At 45.3% G+C, this 21,255-nt stretch overlaps 1 protein-coding gene across 1 annotated transcript in view; it reads right to left on the bottom strand.

Moving 5' to 3' along the window:
• Positions 1-546: 546 nt before the first annotated feature.
• The window catches only part of HYOU1 (hypoxia up-regulated 1), a 32,566-nt gene continuing 11,857 nt past the window's right edge, over positions 547-21,255 (bottom strand). Inside the window, exons 10-25 of the mRNA XM_075909683.1 lie at positions 20,938-21,072; positions 18,690-18,772; positions 18,457-18,589; positions 17,901-18,088; positions 16,063-16,201; positions 15,876-15,936; positions 13,805-13,887; positions 13,001-13,195; positions 11,831-12,027; positions 10,323-10,410; positions 9,655-9,777; positions 9,113-9,246; positions 6,831-6,915; positions 6,109-6,361; positions 5,590-5,673; positions 547-4,367 (exon numbers count right to left, since the gene is read on the bottom strand). Coding sequence (XP_075765798.1) covers positions 4,306-4,367; positions 5,590-5,673; positions 6,109-6,361; positions 6,831-6,915; positions 9,113-9,246; positions 9,655-9,777; positions 10,323-10,410; positions 11,831-12,027; positions 13,001-13,195; positions 13,805-13,887; positions 15,876-15,936; positions 16,063-16,201; positions 17,901-18,088; positions 18,457-18,589; positions 18,690-18,772; positions 20,938-21,072 — 2,043 coding nt within the window. The 3' untranslated portion in view covers positions 547-4,305. The remainder of the gene's footprint in view (positions 4,368-5,589; positions 5,674-6,108; positions 6,362-6,830; positions 6,916-9,112; positions 9,247-9,654; positions 9,778-10,322; positions 10,411-11,830; positions 12,028-13,000; positions 13,196-13,804; positions 13,888-15,875; positions 15,937-16,062; positions 16,202-17,900; positions 18,089-18,456; positions 18,590-18,689; positions 18,773-20,937; positions 21,073-21,255) is intronic.

The following is a 21,255-nucleotide window of genomic DNA, read 5'->3' as shown; positions in this document are numbered from 1 at the left end:
CACCTGAGAAGCGGGAAAGAAAATCCTCATTGACTCTCCCCCCCCCCCCGAGCCGGCTGCGGGAGATTGTGCGCGCCAACCCCACGGGGGAGCAGTGGGCGCCCCTGCCGGGGGCGGAATAGCCTGGCCCGCCCGGCCTGAGGCTCCCTGCCCCGCTCGTAGCAAGGAGGCGGGAAAGGAACGTTCTCCTCAGGTAACAGCTCAGCCGGGCATTGACACCCATCGCCCGAGACCCAGTTCTGGGCCTTGTGCAGACAGCAGAGCAAGCACGGGACCCAGTGAACTCCGGCTCCCCGCCCTCGTCTAAACGAGCTGGGCTGAGGAGGAGTCAGCCTTTGTTTACATGGACGATAGCATTCGGTTAAATGGATTTGGGGATTTTCAAAGTCATGTCAACAGGTGTAAATCCCAGTGTAATTACTTATAAATGAATAGAGTAGTTTTAAATTTCATTATCCAGGCTTATTTTAATTCAAAGAATGGTTAGAAATCCAATAAGTCTCAACAGAATTTAAAATTGAATTAGTACAACTTTGAATATGAGGACCCATTGTAGAAAAGCAAATCTTTATTGAAACAATTTAACAATGGAGCAAGTACAGTTCACGTGAATAGTTTGCCCTTTTCCTCCCACATACAAGTTAACAAAAACCAACCAAAGTAAGTACCTGAAATGCTAATGGAAGGAAAAGAATTGGGACTTTATGGATGGGTGTCGACCAAGATGGCAAAAGAAAAAAAAACCCCACACAGCATGGCAAATCATTGAACATACAGAGGGATGGTGTAGCAGTATTTAATGAGTCCAAAATGTCATCCAATTGGGGCTTGGTTCTACTTTAGCCAGTACACAGGAGCAAAGATGGAAAAGGAGACCCAATCTTCACTCACTCCAGAGGAATCAAGGTCTAAAACCAGCCACTCAAGTTTGAAGAGGAGAATACTTTTAAGTTTCCAATAATGCAAAAGATTTATGACTTTGCATTTGAGTCATTGTTTTGTCTAGTGTCACAGTAGAATGCACATTCTGGTCAATACTGAGATTTGCAAAAACTGCATGCCTTGTTTGTGTTTAATCTTTTAAAATGTTTAAAAAGATTTTTTTAAATGTTAATCAAAATCCAAACATGCCACACACAACTACAACAAAGACAAGACCAAGCTTGCAAAAAAAAAAATTGCTGCCCTGATCATGTCTATATGGTGTGTGCAATACTACTGGAGGAGGAGCAGGAGAAAGGGAATGAGAAAGCTATTTTCAATTAAAGAGGTTTTTATGAACTGCCTTCTCCCATCCACTTTCTAGTCTTACAGCCTATAAATGCATCACTCCTCTAAGCCTGCAGAAGATTTGGTTCCATAAGGACTGCAGCACTATGTGAATCTATCATAGGTTTTACTTTCCTTGGTATTTACATTTTTAACTGTTCTTACAAAGTTAGGGTTAGAAGAGTAAACACCCTATCTGGTAGACAAACAAAAGTTGCACCAAACAGTCATGTTCTTCTCGGGCAAATGTGTAGCTTAGGGAAGAACATGACCTTGTGGCCCATACTATCTTCTGTTCACCCAAAAGGCACATTTCCATCAGATTACTCTTCTACCCTATTACACTGTAACTACCCTGCTGTTATCCCTGATCGCATACTGCTGTGGGCACAGCACCATGAATCCTTAAGTTCAAGCCTGTGTCTGCTGCACATCATAACCAACTTGTAAAATGCACTGCAAGTCTTGCCGGAGCTCCATTCCCTGTCCCCTAAAATGTGATTTTAACCTACAATTGGGCCAGAGTGCAGTCATGCTGTTGAAAAATTAAACAGAAGAAGATCTGTTATCTTTTATAGCTCAGTGGCAGAAGCAGAAAGCTCAGCTACTGATGTCAGAGGCATTTTGACATCTCCCAATCACCACATAGATGTAAACAGTTGAGAAATAACACAGGAAAATGCAATTTCACGGGTAAAATTATATTGTCAAGGGCACCCAAGCACAATTATTGGTTTGTACATCCCAGTTATGAAGAGCTGACACCAGGCATCAGGTGAAAGACTCAGAAAACATTTGCAGACAATGCCAATAAACATGAACTACTGGCAATTCAGGATCATATCCACAAAACTTCTCTACCACCACCAGTAAGGGACAGTATTAATAATGTGACTAGAAGCCTGCTCTCAAGGATCAGACTGCAGAGGTCATTATATATTCAGTTTGATGGGATGAGATTCCATCTAAGGAAGAGAGACGTCTTCCCTACAGTGCAAGGACTACAGGAGGGCCACAAAACATCTAACACCATGTCCTAGGTACATGTATTCCCTTTCAACTGCAGCATGATCGCTCTTCTGCTTTTTGAAAGGAAAACTTCAGTTTTCGAGTGCTATTAACCAACTTCTGTAATTAAGTATCTCTCACTGCCTCTCCTGTATGCAGAAATGTTCTTATGGAGCCAATGCAATATGACTCAATGTTGAGACAACAGGTTACTGGGAGCCAAAAGCAGGATCAAAGATGGAAGGGCTATGCTAAAAGGCTGTCCTAGAGGAGTCCAAACTCCCACAGATCTCTTATGGAGCAGTTTCTGGGCCATCTCTCTGGTACACTAAGTTGGATTTTTGTTTCCACACAGTAGTTTGCTATGAAAGACAGGATGGCAGGGAGACCTCTCCAGGATAGAGGATCAGTATGACAATTTAAGATAGGAAGATGGGAAAACTGTAGTCCCTGTCTGAACAGACTTTGCTGTAACCAAAGGGGGAAAAAAAAGACTTCAAAACACAAGGAAACTAAGTCCAATTGTGAAAATGGGATTACTTGTAAGAATGCAGTTCAGCCTGAGAGTGACCCTGGGCAAGAAGGGTTAGAAGGTCCAGTTATCTGTACTTCTGTGGTTTAGATGCACAAGACAATGCTCAGGAGGAAGCCTATTCAAGGTGATTCACACCAACAGCAATGCAAAGCCCTTGAGACCTGTTTCTTCTGCTTATCTTCTCCCAAGTGAGAGATTACACCATAAGAGAGGAAAAGCCATGGTAAGAATCCACACACAAATCTGCATGGTCAGTGAAAGTTCTGTTTGGACTTGGAAAAGTGTTGGACAGCTTTATTGATAGCACTGTGATCTTCAAGAACATATAGTTGCCAGGCCATGTTGGGAGGGACTAGAGTTCTGAACTGTAATGTAAAAAGTCAAAGAAAGTTTAAGGAATAATCTAAACCACTTTACAAAACAGATAAAAGCATTTTAAAGAGATTGTCAGGAAGAGTATTTTTTTTATTTTGGTCCAATAGGCCAATGGAGACCAACATCAGATGCAGATTCGTAAGGGTTTGCATTAGAAGTAGATCAGGATCTCACGGGTGTATTTTAGCAGCATGAATATTTTCAAGAAGTTATGACATCACTGAAGACCAGAGGTTTCACAACAAAGCCAGTCTGATTTCACAAGACACTGAGTTGTAGGGGTGAGGGGAAATACTACCAAGAATAGATTTTTCCAGTTCTCTCTCGTTCTCCTCACTTAAAAATCTATTCCCATTTGCTGTTCTTGCTTGCACTCAGATTCACCATCAAATATTTTCCTTTCATATATTTTGTGTTCCAAATAGCAACTTCTGGTCCTTTTATATTTAACTCTGAACCAAATCCCATTATCTTCCTTTAGGTCCCTATTTTTTCCCTGATATCAAATTCTGCCTGATACAGAACTAAGGGCAAAGAGATGGCTTTAGCAACCCTAGTCTAATGAAAAATGAATAGAAAATTCTCATCCTAAGGCATGGAGCATCCCCACCAATCCCTATTTCACTTCCCCATGAATTAAAATGAGAATACACTTCCTGTTGGCCACAGCAACCTCTTTCCTTAATTCAGTACCTCTTACAAAGAAAGTCTTCTCTGTGACATATTTCTGGGATACCTTAAAACCTTCAACCTCACCAGCCGAGGCATGGCCCAGAGTGTTTGTGCCAAACTATTTCCTAAACCCTACAGGCTTTTGTGTACTGTTTTAATCTAAAAAAGAAAAGCCACTTTTGGTGACCCAACTGGGCTGTACTGGAACTCAAGTGTTTTCAGTGAGTACATGGTCATATTTCAAACATGAAAAAGACAGACAAAAACCTCACTCACTAAAATTAGTAACAGTGAAATTCTCAGGAGGAAAACAAAATTTACATCTCTATTGCATTTTGTTGTCAGCCTGTTTGTCATGTTCCATTTAACATGAAACTAAATTGGGTCCATTATGAAAAAAAACACAAATAAATAGATGTGATGCTAGAAAATTTTTTCAAGGGGTGCTATAACTCATCGTTCGTCCTGCTCTCTTCTCTAGCTTCTTGCTTCTTCTCACTCTCAGGTTCTATGTAATAAAAAAAAAAATTAAGTGAAATTATGAAAAAAGTTAATTGTATTTATAATTTCACTTAAATGACAGACATGATATACAATGTGGTTTTTGGCTACTATAATACAGAGATGTTAAAATGCATGTAATGAAGTTACTGTGTAACTGCTGAAGATGCTGCTCCAGGGCAGCAGTTGGCTTCCCAGGAGCCAGTATGTGCTGCTGCCTCCGTTAAGTCAAATCCCCACATGTACCGGAAGCCTGCATGTAACTGTCAATGTTAACCAATGAATCCAGGCTCATTGGTTAACTGATTACATGGTTACACTTTCACATCCCTACTTTGATATATTAAAATATATTACAATTTTAACACGCTGTCAAATAATAGGAGATTGGAGAATTGTGGAGGTGTGCTTGGACAGTAGTATTAGATTGTAGCTACTAAAAGGTGGTGTGATTAGACACCAAGGTCTATTTCTTAAAACACCAGTGCACATAAGTGGCTTTACTCATGTGTAAGTGCAGAACTGTGTCCTTGAGTAGCCTAGAAATTCTCTGGTAGGTGGTGGCAGTAGTGAAGACAGGAACACTTAGGTAGTTAGAGACATACCAAGGTGAGATAAACATTCACCCATGTTGTGGGAGTTAAAAAGGAAGCCACCTTAAGAAGGGAAGCAAACCAGCATGACCAGATGTCTTGCCACATGGATATTTAGAGGCCCACTGTCAGATTAAAAGTTGCTTTTAAAAATATATAAACTTCCTTCCCATGTTACAATCCTTTGATTATTTTAGCTGAACAATTTCTAAGTTTAATTTACTCTTCAGAGTCTATACTATTTGCTTAAAATATACATTTAATCCAGTTTGGATATTGAACATTTATTAGTTTCCTTGTTCATAGCTGGAACACAAGTTCTAAAGCAGATGTAACAATGTCTTCCTAACAGCCCCAAGAATACAGTTCAGAGTTATAAGTCCGTTAGTGACCCCTTTAGGTGGGTCTACATTGCAAGCGAACGATTTCCCTTTGCTCAGTTGTAGCTTAGTGTCAATGGCTCCACAGCTACCATCCCATGTCTTTCTGGAGCTGGCCCTCTCAGTTGTAAAGTCTGATTAACTGAGACCTTCTCAGCAGCCAGAGGCTCAGTCTCACACTGTGGTTTATTTGCAGGGAAAAAGAAAGGGAGAGATGAAAACTGAGTTATATTTCCTTATGCAAATAAACTCCTACCTGTCTCTGGTTCCATTCCATCACCTACTGTCGCTTCCTCCACTGTGAGAGGTTCCCTGACAGGACTGGCATCTTCAGGTTTATCTGTATTATGCGGGAGAAGTGTGCAACAAGTGGTCATACAAGTGTGTCAAGCCCAGCACTTTCCCCAGCTCTGGTATACAAGGTCAAATGTACAGGTGAGGCACTGGATAAAGAAAAGTTTGCCAATGTGGACTGTAAGTGAATCAAATTGCAGCCCATCACTAGAAGAATACAAACGTCCCTCCATTAACCCTGGGATAGCCAATGGGACAGTCAATAAGGGTAATCAATAGAAGCACTTTGAAAAAAACCACAAGAGTACCCCAGCAAAGCAAAGGAAGCATCAGCTACCAAGCCATAAGGGAAGAGTCCTGCAGTGACCAAGAGCAGCTCTCTCATATTGCAAACTTTTTGCTCAGTACAGACAGCTTTGAGAGAACATTACTCCTAGTGGTTCAGCTGTATGAGACTCACAGGAGTACTTGCTTGCCTCACCTTCTCCTTTTTCCTCCTTGGGAGGGATAACCTTCTCACTGTCAGAGGAAACTGTGGCATTCTTGCCTGAATCTGTTTTTGTGGTGTTCTTTTCCTTCCTGGGCCTGGGTTTTGCAAACTTAGCCTTGTTTAGTAGATACTGCACTTCCCTGTCCAGGGCTGCTATCTTCAGCTCTATATCCTTGGACAGTAGAGTGGGTTTCTCAGTGGGAGGAAGTTTATTCTGTTCTGCCAATGTGTCATTTTTCCAAGTCTGCAAGGAAAGTCCAGAGTCAATCCCTCTCCATGAATATGGTATTTCCTGGTTTCATTAATCACTGTTAAATACACAATCGCAGATGCAGTACCTGGGCATTCTAACTGCCCATGGTCAACAAGGCTTCCACCCCCACGTCCTCCATGCTCTTAGCTCTCTGAGGCCAGAGAACAAGAGTGCCAATGGCTGCTCTGAAAGCCATACAAAGACTAATTAATAGGAAAGCACTAGTCTTCCCATACTATACATGCACTAGATGCATCTCCAGATGCTACATCTTCCCAAAGCAATATGCAATCAAGTTTGGAACCAGGAAGTACTAAAACAGAGAAAGGTTTTCCTAGCATGAGAAGAACGTACATCCTCTCTGCTCCCTCTCTCCAAGTGAGTGTAAACCCATTCGCTGTGGCACGGATCACATTATACAATAACATATCCTGAATGGGCTCCCCAGACCTTCACTTACCACAGTTTCATTGATTGCTTTCTCTAGAGTACTCAGTTCCACTTCTGTGAATACCTGATCAGCCTCCGGAATCATTCGTGCTCCCCTGAAAAGACAATGTTTCTTTCTGCTCTAATTTTTGTTCAGGTTAACATTTGCATCAACAGTATTTGAAATTTCTGTAAGTCATTGCACAAACTGACATGTTTTTGGACCTTACTTCTTTTTGCAGATACACGTAACTTTTGTTCAGCGAAAGTAAACACTAAAAGAGACACCGATATTTCAGGAAACTGGAAATGAGATGCAAAACCCCTAGTCACATTTAGTAGTGACCAAAATTAACTATGGGATTGGACTACAAGTGGGTTTCCTAGGAAGGAGGAAGTCCAAGGAGGTATTGGTGGATGAGGGGGCCACAGAGGCAGTCCTGACCCTCCTGATAATGGGTGTGCTTTGCAGTATGCACGAGGAGGTCAGACTCTTGTTTCAAAGAATAATTTATGAATGTTGTGTGTTTCTATTAATACAGTGGTTTCCAATAAGGAGGTAAAGGACTAGTCGACTATCCAATAAACAAATAGGAGTCGACCCCCTTGCTTCCTCTATCAGATAAAGGCAGCAAAGGGGATGGGGAAGAAAGGGTACTTCAAAGCAGCAGCGCTGCATGGAGCCCAGGGCACAGGCTCCATGCAACACTGCTGCTTTGAAACGCCATTTCAAATGGGCAGTGCCGCACAGCTGATCCTGGGCTCCGTGCAGTGCTGCCGCTTTGAAATGCCATGGCAGCGTTTCAAAGCAGCAGTGCCACATGGAGCCCAGGGTCAGCTGGGGACTACCTAGCTGAGCCCGGGCTCTGTGTGGCATTTCCATGGAACCTGGAATCATCTGGGGAGTCCCCAACTAACCCTGGGTTCTGCGGAAATGCCGCATGGAACCTGGGATCAGCTGACCCTGTTGTGTGGCATTTCAAAGCAGCAGTGCCGCATGGAGCCAGGGTAAGTGGGGGACTCTGGGGAAATTCCATCGACTACTAGACTAGTAAATTAATCAATATTTAATATCCTTAATTCCCAACCTGTGGTCCGCAGACCCCTGGTGGTCAGGATGATACTATAGGGGATCTGCGGAAAGTTTAATATAGAAATTAAAATAAATGTACAGTATATAAAAACCACACATGTATTTTAATAAATATTTGTAGATTGTGTAATTATTAAATATTAAGTTCTGTGATCATGTTACATGAATACATCAAATGATTATCAAGCAATGGAATGTTTGAAAACAGCTATATTCTTCGGGGATCCATACAATTTTAATAGATTGAAAAGAAATCCGTATTCTTGAACAGTTTGGGAGCCACTGTATTAACATTCCCTAACACGCTCTAGAGGGAGCCACATACCAGTCTTGTTCCACCTATGGCAGTGATCTGCAACCTTTTCATGCGTGAGATCACTTTTTGAATTGAAGTGCAATCCAAGATCTACCTGCAACCCAAATACCCTTGCCCGGCCTCCTTTGTGCTCCTTCTCTGAGGTCCCGCCCCTGCTCATTCCATTCTCCCTCCCTCCCTTTCACTTGCTGGAGCAGAGGGTGGGGTGCAGTCTCTGGGCTTGGATTAAGGGATGTGGAGTGTGAGAGGGGCTCTGAGCTGCAGGCAGTCGGAGTGGGTTCTAGGTACAGGTTCTGGGAGAGCATTTGGATGCAGTCAGTGGTGCTTGGGGCTAGGAGTGCAAGAGGGGGTTCATGACTGGGGTAGGGTTTTGGGATGTGAGCTCCAGCTGGGTACTGTTTACCTCAGGTGGCTTCTGGATGGTGGTGCAGTGGGGCTAAGGCAGGCTTACCCCTGGCCTGGCCCTGTACCACTCCCAAAAGCAGCCAGCAAGCTCCCTCCATCCCAAGTCCTGTTGTGCCCCCTCTGTTCTGTGGAGATAGGATACAAAGTGGGAGAGGAGGCACCTTGGCATCAGCACCCTTCCTCTCCCTCCCCTGCCCTGCACAGCAAGCAGGGGGCTCCTGAGGGGACAGCTTCAAGGCAAAGGGAAAGAAATGTGCAGCAGTGGCGGGAGGATCAGCTAACGTGCCGGAACTTGGTAATAGCCTCTTGGCCAAACCAGTCAGGATCACCTGTCAGAGGTTCCAAGATCTACCAGTAGATCCTGATCTACTGGTTGGTGACCACTGACCAATGGGTTTAGTGGCTAACAGACCAGATTCCATCATAATTAGTGGATCAAAACACACGCAGCAACTTTCGCACCACCCACTGTTTCATATCTCATCAGGATCTTGCTCACTTGAGGAAGATGCTAGAGTGATTGAGCAGATTTTCAAGAGCAGCCAGGCGGTCTGGCCATTTCCTTCTTTCCTCTACACGAAAGAAAAGGCTTCTACAGAGTTTCTTCAGGTCAGAGAGCTTCTCTTTCAGTTCCTGTACATGGGAGAAAACAGAAGAATAAAACAGATCACCCATCTAATGCCCACTTTTACTCCCAGGAAAAATATAACTCTCAGTAGCCTGAAGTCCCCATAAGCTGCACACATACTGTACGCTAACAGCAGCTGGGACACTAGACCCTATATATAGAATTGGAAGTTAATTGCTCTGTGCTCCAAGAGAATGAACAGCGGGGATGGGAAGAGCTATTCCCTATGCAGTTCAGTGCTGGGCAAACTAATAGAAAGAGTTTCAAAGTGCCAGAGCATCCAAAAGAGCCGGAGTGATTAAAGCTCACCTTCTTTGATTTGGAGACATCAAAGAAACCAAGGAAGCCTATATCAATTTGCTATCTACTGGCAATTCAGTACCAACCAACACACTGCTTCTGTGCAGCAGTACCTTGGTCGTGGCTGTATAGCCCTCCTCCTCCATCCAGTTGGAGGCTTCACTCAGCTTGCTTGAGATTTCCTCTCTCTGCTCCTCCGTTGAGACAAACTGATATTCCTCCTGGTAAAGCTTGTCCTAAAAGAGTAAATGTCACTTCAGTTTAATTGCTGACTAACAAGAAGGCACAGACAGCAAAGGAGTCTGTGTCAACCCACAGAATGCAACTGCAAGACTCCTAGAGCTGCCTCATGCTACTGATGGGAAGTTCAACCCCCAAATTTGCTGTCCTGCTCCTTGAATCATCTTGGGCCAGAGGGACATGTAGGAGCGTTCCTCCTGTGCTAGCAAAGTGGAGTTTCTTCTCAGCTGGAGTGTGGTGACGCCACAACATGCGGAGGAGGGGACAGCATATACAAAGCTTTTATGCAGGCAGAGATTTAATTTAGCATGCTGCCCAAGCCCTCATCTGGTCCCATTTGTCTTGAAGCCTCCCAACACCATGTGGTACAGGGAACACTCAACACTGCAGAAGTGGACAAAATGGCAACAGACGAACTCTTCAAAGCATCATCTCCACTCCCTGAAACAGATACAGCTCTCTGCAGCCAGCTCAGCCTTTCCAGTGTATAGCCTCTCCCACCTGCTTTCCAGCAGCTTCCAACCCTATTCACCGCTCTTACCTGGGTCTCAAAGATGAATGCCTCCAGGCTATTGGCTGACTTTTCCCTCTCCTGCTTCTCTAAGTCTCTGACTGTCAGATCCTGGAGTCTAAAGTGCAAGGAGGCCAGAAATAAGCAGAAATGTCATCAACACCCATAAGAGTGCTCAGCTTCTGGGAGTGACCCACATCCACCCTGACTGAATTGGCCTCATTAATACTGGTCCTACACTTGATAAGTAACTCCCTCCTTTTGTTTATATTACACACACACACACACACACACACAGTCTCCCTGCCTATGTAATTTCCACTCCAATTCACCTGATGAAGTGGGTTTTACCCACGAAAGCTTACACCTAATAAATCTGTTAGGCTCTAAGGTGCCACAGGATTTCCTCGTTTTTGCAGATACAGACTAACACGGCTACCCCTTGGAGACCTGTAAGAGGGGGTGATGTTCTCTCTGCAGACAGTGATCTTTGTAGGCAGCAGCATCTGCCACTCAAACACCACTGACTAACCAATCAGCACTCAGGCCAGGCTGACTGCAGGATACACTTAGCTGTCATAGGGTCAAATCTAAAGATGGGAGGTTAGGAGAGATCTCTCCTAGTTTCAGACTTCAGAGTCACAGTGCTCAGGATGTTTCTCCTGGAGTACCGATTGGCTAAAACTTTCTACCTAACCACCTTTAAACCAAAGACCTCCCCTAAAAACTCATCTGCAAGATAGATGGTACAATTATAGTACCACTCTGAACATGTTCGTCCTTCATCCACGCAAAAGCTGTGTTAGTAGCCAAGCCATGCTATCAGTGTTTGTGGTCACCAAGTGCGAGGGGGGGGGAAGAGAGAGAAGAGAAATGGAAGAATCCCTGTCCGCATTGTGGGAGTGAGTGGGCCATTTACACACCATCATGGCTAACAGTTACAAATGGAACAGGCATAGATCTTTAAGTCATGTCTCATACTGCCAGGGTGCCACTTCACAGGGAGCTCAGAAGACCAGAACTGAAGATGAAAAAGATGAAAATTATTGGCTACAATTATGTTAATTGCTCAAGCTGAGCTTCTCCCCCACTCCCTGGGAAGAGACACACCATCTGAATTCCCAGCCATTCACTACAGATCAAATCTTCCATCCAACACACAAAGAGCCAGTGCTGACTGCACTTCCTGCTCTTGTCATTTTCTAGTCTCAGAACTGATCCTTTTCTGGTGCACATTTATCCCAGTTACTCCCTTGGCCATTCAGAATTTCTGGCACCTTGCCATCTTTCAGGAAATGTACCCTTGTTTGTTTGAAGGGAGATGCTGACAAAAGAAGGGTGATACAGGCAGTGGGGGGGGGGGGTAAAGCCAGGTCTTGCAATGTTTATTGCAGTCAGAAGGTGATGTTATCTCTGCACATGACCTGTGCTCAATACACATGCACCTCAGAATCTATTGCTCACTGGTCTCTGTGCCTCAGCCCAGCCCACTCCCATAGCTTACTCCCTGCACTTCATCATGCTCTCCTCAAACTTACTTCTTCATGGAGCTCTTCATCTCGTCCTCCAGCAGGTCAGGCACATCACTGACATCCAACTCCACACTAATCTCATCAACAAATTTCTGCTTCTTCGGGGCTTTGAGTTTCTTCTCCTCTGTTTTGGTGGCTGTGCTACCACCAGGACTTTTGGACATTTCTTCCTCTTTCCCGGATTCTTCCATTTCTTTGGGATCCTGGATCACAGAAGAAACTCCAGGATTAATAAAAAAACCGATTTGCAGCACCATCTCACTTGCAACAAATATTGTGCAGAGAGGTGCACAGGGACCCAGTAAGTGGATTTGAGTTCCAAGCGTTAAGCTAATAGAATTATGTTCTACATTTATCAAAATCATCTGAAGGTTTGCATGCCTTATGCCACAGGCCTCGTCTCTGCTATGAAGAAGGTGTATGCTTAACTCAAACAAAAAATCCTAGTGAAAACAAGGCTTCACCTTTGTCTTCAATTCTACCTGCTTGCTTGTATGAGAATTAAACTGTCTTGTCTTCTCCAGGATTTTACTTCCAGTTAATTAAGAAAAAATCTGTAACATGCAAAGCCTGACTGGTTCCCAGATGGAGAAGCCATGGAACAAAAATGAACTAATGCCCACGATCACATAGGGATTTCAGAACAGAACCCAGGACTCTTGGCTCCCAGTACTGTGAACAGCAGGCCACAGCTCTCTTCAGAATAGGGTATGCCTACCTCTCATGGCACACAACAGCTCAGAATGGCACTGGAGGTACAATACAGCAGGACGAGGAATGAAGGGGCCTTGAAGAGGAGCATAGATAGGTTTGAATCTGACAGGACAACAGGAAGCAATGCTAATCACATCCCTCTGATGCAAGCAGGAAAAGGGTTCTCTGCAGTGCAAACTCCAACAACTCAAGTGAACTCTGACAAGAAACTTCTCAACACTCAGCTTAAGACACTGAGTAAGGTCACTCCCCATTTCTGACCTGAAGGAACAGGACAGTATTTCAGTGGCCATTAGGGGTATATTTTCAGAGATAGTGAACAGGAACAAAGCTGTGTTGCTCAGCCTGCACATGTGGGGTAAAATCTCTCCCACCTATTTTCAGTCAGATCTCAGTCCTGAGGTACAATGGCACATAGTGTCACCATTTTAGAGACTCTCCTTTGCAGAGTCAGTGGCTCACCTGAGGTGCTGTTTTTTCTCCTTCCCCCTTTTCCTCTGATCTCTCTGCTTCTGGAGGGACAGCTTTATCCTGCTTTGGAGACTGCGGAGGCTTCTTTTCTCTCTGCTCCTCGCTTAGTGTCCTTTCTCCCTCCTTCTGGTCCTGTTTCTCACCTTGTTCTTCTTTTCCTGCTTCTGCCTGGCTCTCCTCTTCCTCCTGGGCAGCAGGGAGAAAAATGCCACTGTTTTTACATGGAAACCTCATGCACGTGCCACAAGGAGGGCAGGCTCTGTAATGTTGTACTGGAAGCTTGGCATTCAAGGTATTCCAGAGGCTACAACAGAGGGACAGGCCAATGAGACTTCAGGGAAGTCACCATTATCAGCTTGGAACCACAACCCACACTCCTTTTCTATTTCACAGAAAGAGAACCAAAACTCTTATTGGTAACAACACAGGCGCTTCCAGGCCCAAGTGGCCTGTGCAGCAGAAGAACCTGCCAAGAGCACACAGCAAGATGCAGAAAATTCTAGCCTAAAAAGCACTATCCTGGGGATCCAGAAAGGAGACTGGAATGACAGACAGAGGCTCCACCAGGGAAGCTACCTTGACAGCAATAGCCCCAACAGATTGCTACCACAAGGGTTGTATGTTTATCTTCAACAATGTTAGAATTCGAGACACATACATTTTAGTGTACAATTGTTAATCTTGATGTCCTGGTGGTCACCCTGGTTTGCTTTGTGTTTAATTGCAGCCTCCAACTTTGCAGCCAGGACTGTACCTTACCTGGGTCCTACCTTCCTATCAAAACCAAGACCTCACCTGAACAGTCTCTGTCAGGTTGTCTCCTGTTTCCAGTGTAGGAGTTCCTCCTCCAAACAGGCTAGAGATTGTGTTTCCAAGTTCTGCAGGAAAAAAACCCAGAATGTCAGTCTTTGATACTCATCAGTCAGAGGTTTCGTAACTCCTCGGTGCAAGACAGATTCCCTTGACTTTTAAAATCATGAATACTGTAAAGTGCCTCTCCAAGGACCAACAGTAATCCAGAGGCAGCCAGGGATCCAGATAACACTTGCCATAACTCTGACACTACCAATTCCACCTCTCTTCCTGCACATCCTCCTGCATACAAAGTACTGGGGCCGCCTCTCTGCAAAAGCATAGCCTGGAATCTGCCTCCGTTTTCCACTGTTCATTGCCCTAGGAGACTTCTGCCCATACTCTCTCTCACCATTCCTCCTTACACACCAGCTGTAACCCTCTGCACTTGTCCTACACTAGGGAAATGGAAAGCATTCATTCAGCAACATCAAGGGCCAACCAACGATGAGCAGGGAGTGCTGAAGCACCAGATGTGAAAGACTTCCACTGCTGCCCTCATACCTGCACCTCAACACTTTGCCCCTAGCCTCGAGCCCCTTCCTGCACCCAAACTCTCACAGAGCTTGCACCCTCACTCCTTCCTGCACCCCAACTCTCTGGGTGTAGGAGAGGGCTCCAAGCTGTGGCAAAGTGTTGGATGCAGGAGGGGGTGAGGACTGTGGACTCAGGGCTTGCCCAGGGGGTGTAGGCATTAAGGCTGCAGCCAGGAGGCGCTTACCACAGGTTGCTCCCAGTCTGAAATGCAGCAGGGCTCAGGGAAGCTGCCTCTACCTAGTCCCACAATGCTCTTGAAAACACTGTCTAGCTGAATGCAGGCACCCTGTGTGTGTAGCCCCTGGAGAGGTAGGAGGGGGTCTACATGTGCTGCACTGCTGCCCCGCAGCTGCAAGTGCCATCCCCCAGCCGCTGGGAGCTGCTTGGACAGTGCTGGAGGCAGAGGCAGCAGGAGGTTCCCTGCTTCCGCCTCGGCTGCAGAGGTTACTTGCACTCAGCCAGCCAGCTGCTCCTGGGGACTGGACAGGCAGAGACAGCCTACACGAGAATCCCAATGGACTGGCAGACAATCCAGGATCTACTAATCTATCATGATTAACAGGTTGGTGACCACTGGTCTAGATAGTGCTTGGTCCTGCCATGAATGCAAGGGACTGGACTTGATCTCTTGAGGTTCCTTTCAGTTCTGTTGTTCTAAGAGCTCAGCACACTAGGGAACAAGCCCCAAAGGTAATCCCGACTCAGGGGACAAACAATAGAGTTTTGGTGTGATACAAGGAGAAGGGAAAAAGGACCCCATTATCCTTCAGTGAGGAAGCGAAAATAAGAGTTCTTTTACATCCATGAAAGAGGATCTCAGCCAGGTTGGCTGGAGACAGGCGAGGAGCTACTTCAAACAAGTTTAGTAGCTTGTTTTAGTTCTGGCTCTACCAAGTGTGTTATACCTTTTGTTTTATAGGGAAACATTTCTGTTTTCATTAGTATTCTCTCTCTCTCTTCAATATCAGCTTTCAACAATTTGCAACTATTTTCATTATAAATATCTCTCAGCGCTGTGATGTTATGAAGGCCCTGATCCTGAGTTGTAACACTCAGGCTATATTTATTGTGTTCCCTTGGAAGTAGCAAATGGGATACTTTCTGTGAGTAGTCAACAGCTGGGCACCACAGCAAATGCTTTGAGGATGTGTTGGTCAGTGTGTGCCTATTACTAACCTGCACAGAGGAGGAAGTCTGTGGAGGCCTGCAAGGCAGTGTGTGTATTGCCAGAGGCTGTTGGTTTCAGGAATCTGAGATACAGCAGACACAGAAAAGACCACTTCACTACCCTAAAGGTAGGTGAAAGCACATCACAACCCTGGATATCTGTGAGGAATGTCACAGTACTGCACTTAATTGGTCACTCTGTCCCCAGTCACAGAGACTTGTCTTTCGGAGGAACGTAGTACAGTTAACTGAGTTATAATTTCTAATCCGAGAATATGAATACAAAATGATGACAGTACAGTATATTTACTTGTTAATGTTGACTCCTCTTCTGGCTTGTCCTCCACTACAGTCTCAAACACAGACTCCACCTGGAAGCCAAGGCAGTGAGATAACAGAATTTAAAAACAGGACTCTCAGCAGCACCTGTGGGATAGGGAAGAGAGACTGCACGAGGAAGGAAGGGAAACAGATGGCATTAGCTGGCTAGCACTTACGCGGTCAAGGCTAAGCACTCCACTCTCATCCATGTTGAAGTGAGCTTTGATGCCTTTGGACTCATAATCAGAGTGCTTCCTGAAACTATCCCCAACTCCTCTCAGCCTCACAGTAGTGAGATTCAGGGACCCAAAGGCTCTGGAGGCGGGGGAAATGAAGAAAGGATTGATAGAATTATGACACCAACCAAAAAAGACTAAGCAGCAAAGTGAGCAGACATCCCCCTTCACCGCCTTCACTTCAGCATTGTCCCCAATCTACTCCAGTGTTCTGGATTCTACTCCCAGCACTGACTCTTGTGGGCCAGTCGCTTCTGAGCTTCAGTCAAATTCCAGACACTGGACAGGCTGTCATTTTTGGCGTTATGCACATTGTTTCACCTACTTAGCGTCAGTGACATGCACAAATGGGGACTCCTCACCCCTTCTGCCATATTGCAAATGTTCCAGGGCTATCCACTGGCAAAGTGTCTGAACAAGCAACAGACAGCTGTGCACTTCTTCACAGAAATGCCCTATGGTAATTAGTTGTTCCTGATAAGGAGATCACAGACACAAGTGAGCCCAAGAATCAAAGCAGGGATAGCCAGAGAGGGAGTCTGTGAACCTACAATACAAGCTGGTGATGGCAAAATGTGTCAGAATGACTCCCTTGGAGACTGCAGTCTCTGTCTAGAGAGAAGACAGCCCTGAGGCAGTCGCAGTGTGAGCCTTCCCCACACTGCCCTCTCACAATGGGCCTGACCCAGAGGTACTATATTTCAATGCCTGTATATAAAACCATGGTACAACCACATCTTGAATACTGCATACAGATGTGGTCGAGTCATCTCAAAAAAGATATATTAGCACCGGAAAAGGTTCAGAAACGGGCAACAAAAATGAGCGCAGGTTTGGAACTGGTCTCATATGAAGAGAGATTAAAAAGACTTGGACTTTTCATTTTAGAAAAGAGGAGACTAAGGGGGGCGGGAGATATGATAGAAGTCTATAAAATCATGACTGGTGTGGAAAAAGTGAATAAGGAAAAGCTATTTACTTATTCCCACAATACAAGAACTAGGGGTCATCAACTGAAATTAATAGGCAGCAGGTTTAAAACAAACACAAGGAAGTTTTTCTTCACACAGCCATTGATGGACCTAACCTTCATGAATCTATCTAGCTCTTTTTTGAATCCTGGTAAAGTCCTAGCCTTCACCACATTCTCTGGCAAGGAGTTCCACAGGTTGACTGTGTGCTATTAGCCAGGATGGGTAGGAATGGTGGCCTTAGCCTCTGTTTCTCTTGAGGTGGGTGACGGGAGGGATCACGTGAGGATTACCTGTTGTGTTCCCTTCCTCTGGGGCATCTGGCATTTGCCACTGTCAATAAGACCGGATACTGGGTTGGATGGACCATTGGTCTAACACAGTATGGCCATTCTTATGTACTAGCTCAACAAGAAGAGGGGAATTCAGTCTCCACAGTACCAACAGCAATAAAGATCTGTAATCCTTTGCCTTTCTGGTGAAAATCTAGGGGCCAATTAGCATCAGTTAAGTGGAGAGGAGACTGTTTACTACTGCAATGTTAGAGAATTACATTAGGTTGGCTGCTCAAGTATATAATGAATAGTCTAGCAGCACCTTAAAGACTAACAAAACATGTACATGGTATCATGAGCTTTCGTAGGCAAAAACCCACTTCTTCAGATGACAGGAGTAAATAATGATTGCAGCAAAGATTCTGAAATCATACATTGTCAGTCAATCATCTGCATGCAAGCTTCAGTCTCCAACTAAGCATCTATCAGTCAGCCTGGAGGAAAGTTTGTGCAAATGCCTGTCACCACATACCGCAGGTCTTCCTGGCTCAGGAAACCCAGGTCTCCATAGTTGACATAAAATTCAAAGTCATCTGTGTAGCGGTTAAAAGTGATGACCTTGCGCTGTGGATATGGTGCCATGCGCTGGAACAAAACTCGCTTGTTATGCTTCAAGCTCTTGGATTTATCCTCCTCCTCAACTTCACGGGTGAACTCCACCTGCATCACGCGAAAAAGGGTACAGAATCAGTCACTCATAGGAACACACTGCCCTACACTGCATTGTTTATAAGAGAATTCCAAAGCACTTGGTAGACAATCCTTACCCACCTAACGGGAAGTGTGAGCATTACCCCATGTTATCAGATAAAGTAGTGAGTGATTTGCCCAAAGTGCTCAGGGGTGAAGCTTTAGTGTCTCTCCTCCATTTACATTCCAGACTGAGCACCATTTCCTCTTCAGCACGAAGATCTGTAGGTTTACCTTATGCTATTCTAGCTCCACAAGATCCTACTGCTTATTTATAATCACTTCTCCCAATGTCACCCCACACTATGCCCTCTTCCTTGAGAGAAGGGAAAGCTCACCTGGATGGGGAAAATAGCTGCATCCCGAACAATGAAGGGCTTGACCTTAAAGGCTTTGCTCAGAGCAGCTGCCTGGTAGACTGCGCCCATAGCAGCAGCTTCATCTGCATTGATGCTCTTCCCCAGTTCATCCCTGGAAAGCAAGGGTGAGCGAGATGCAAACCTCTGCATTACTAGTAAAAACACAAGATTGGTGAGAAAAGGCACATGGCAGAGACGCCTCATACACTTACTTGCCCACGGCTTTCAACAAAACTTCCTGTACTTTGGGGACTCGGGTGGCACCTCCCACTAGAATCACCTGGTCGATTTCATCCTAGGAGTTCAGACAATCAGGTTCTGTCTTGAGAATGTATTTTTGGAAAAGCCAAGTTTACTGAGTCAATATCCCCTCCCCTGACTGTTATAGTTAGGGCTCTTCCAAATTAACAGTCATGAAAAACACTGCAAGGACCATGAAATCTGGGCTTCTGTGCACTTTTCCCCCTATACTATAGCGTTTTCATGGGGAAGATCAGAGTTTCTCAAATTGGGTGTCCTAACCCAAAAGGGAACATTTATTTTAGGGGGGCTGCCACATGGCCATCATTCTCTGCAATACTGCAACCCCCCCCCCCCACACACACACACAATAACCTTTCAGCTTTCCCACAACTCCTTTTGAGGGTATGACTCGTGCAACTATGACACCATGAAATTTCAGATTTAAATAGCTGAAATAATTAAATGTTTATGAAATTGACCAAAATGAATCATCAATTTGGTAGGGCCCTGGTTATAATGCCCTGCAAGCAGTTTCTCTACCAACCCTGCTATCTAACACTTAAGATAGGGCTCCAAACATTTTAAGCCCTTATTTCAGTAAACTCCCCAAGTAGCTGTGTCTGAGTAAGTGCTTCAAGATTAGGCCCAACAGTCTTGGATGATTTACAGAGCGACGATCTCAAGCATCTGAGACATTGCACCTTATTCAGCAAAAAAGGTCACATCCAGATCATGGTGCATGACAGAAGAGCCAGTCATTGAAACACTGGTCCCAAGGGAAGGAAATAGTAATCACATGCACAAAAGGTGTTGATCCAAAGAGGCATTGCACTGCATCCCCCCAAAAAAGCCATTTAGGGGACTCTCAGAAGTCTTAAGGCACTTGCCAACTTAGAATCTAAGCACCGAATAAATTGTGCCTCTGAAAACAGTCACATCCAAACATAACCACAGTCAGTCACAGGCTCTCTGGAAGTGCATCTAGAGATTAGATTCCTTATCTATGGTGAAATCTAGGTCAATTTCAGATGCCTTCAAAAGATATGGGGTAAGTGCTCATATGAAAATAAAGGGCTTTTTAAGAGTCAGTAAAACTCTGGCCAGAATCTCTGGCTTATAGGCAACCAGTGCACATGGTAGTCAGGAAACCTGTTTGATATGGTATAAGTGAATGCCCTCAATTCTAGGGTGCACCCTTTGTGCCAGGACACAGCACTGCAGGAGACTTCACCTCTTGCACCCATTCTCAGCTGTGGGAAGGATCAAAGCCCAGCCTGTGTCTTCCCTGGAGTCCTTCAGAAAGAGTCTTCTGCAGCTTAGCTCTCTGCCCATGTCAGACAATAGTCCCCTACTGAGACTGAACTTTAAACAAAAGATCCTTCACCCAACTCCAGTTTCTTTAACCTTGCAGGCTCTAGCTCAGGACTCCTCCTTCAGAGAAACCTGTCTCCTCCTAATGTCTCTCCAACTGAGTTCCTTCAGGCTACCTATACATTTTAGTTTTGCCTCCTCTGACCCAGAGGTAGTTCGTTACACAAATACCACAGTGCAGAATATGAACAACAGTCTTTTCCTTGCTTTGCTGGTGATGGGGGTTAGCCTCTGTGACAGCGCGTTGGGGTTTTCCCGTCTCCTGCACTCCCGTAATGGCAGACAGACTCCACCAGCCAGTAGAATACAGGGAGTTTATTGCTTCTCCAGGATACAGCACAGCACAGATGTAATCCGGTTACAGGAACTGGGACTAGGATGCCTCAGCCCCCCTTGAGATGGGGGGTGGCTGGGCCCTACAATCCCAGCCCCCCTCCCTAGATCCTTCTCCCCTGCTTCCCAGACAGCCACTAACTAACTCTCTTCAAGCCCTGCCCCCCAGCCAGGGCTGGCTTTCCACCTTCCTTTGTTTCTCTCCCTGAGGGGTAGCTGGTCAGACAGGTTCGAAGCCCCCTTTGCATAATGACTTCTCTCCTGCCCTGCTGGGCCGTGCTACAGACAGCAGCCAGCGGAGGTCACCCACTGCCCAGCATAGCCACCAGCAAGGTACCCCCCACTACGTCACAGCCCCATGTCACCTCTGCCCTCAGGAAGACCAGAGCCTGCACTTCTTAGTAAGGGAAGTGACCTTACCAAAACAAACACCACTCAAACAGCAGCGATACTGAGCTGTTGTTGCATCATAGTCACAGGACCCCACACTTGTCAAAGTATCCCTGGACCTACCAGGTTCATCTCTGCACTGCTCAGTGCCTGCAGCACTGGTTCAGGGACCCGCTGGAATAAATCAGAACACAAGCCCTCAAATTCTTGCCTGGACACCTTGGCCTTGAAATCCACATCATCCAGTAGCCCCTCAATCTGGCCAGGAAAAGAGAGAGAAAAAAAGGCATCGGCTTTACATTACACAGCATTCTCTGAGCGAACGTTGTTCCAGCTCCCACTGGGTTGGCCTGTACATTCCAGCCACTCCACTGGATCTTAGGAATGCAGCCTAACCTCTTGTATCCCCATCTCTTGATCTGTGCTAGAAGGACAGAAGAC

Source organism: Pelodiscus sinensis, chromosome 26, assembly GCF_049634645.1.
Source record: "Pelodiscus sinensis isolate JC-2024 chromosome 26, ASM4963464v1, whole genome shotgun sequence".
Lineage (NCBI taxonomy): Eukaryota > Metazoa > Chordata > Testudines > Trionychidae > Pelodiscus > Pelodiscus sinensis.
Note: the sequence above shows the minus strand (reverse complement) of the source record. Positions and strands in the feature narration are given on the sequence as shown.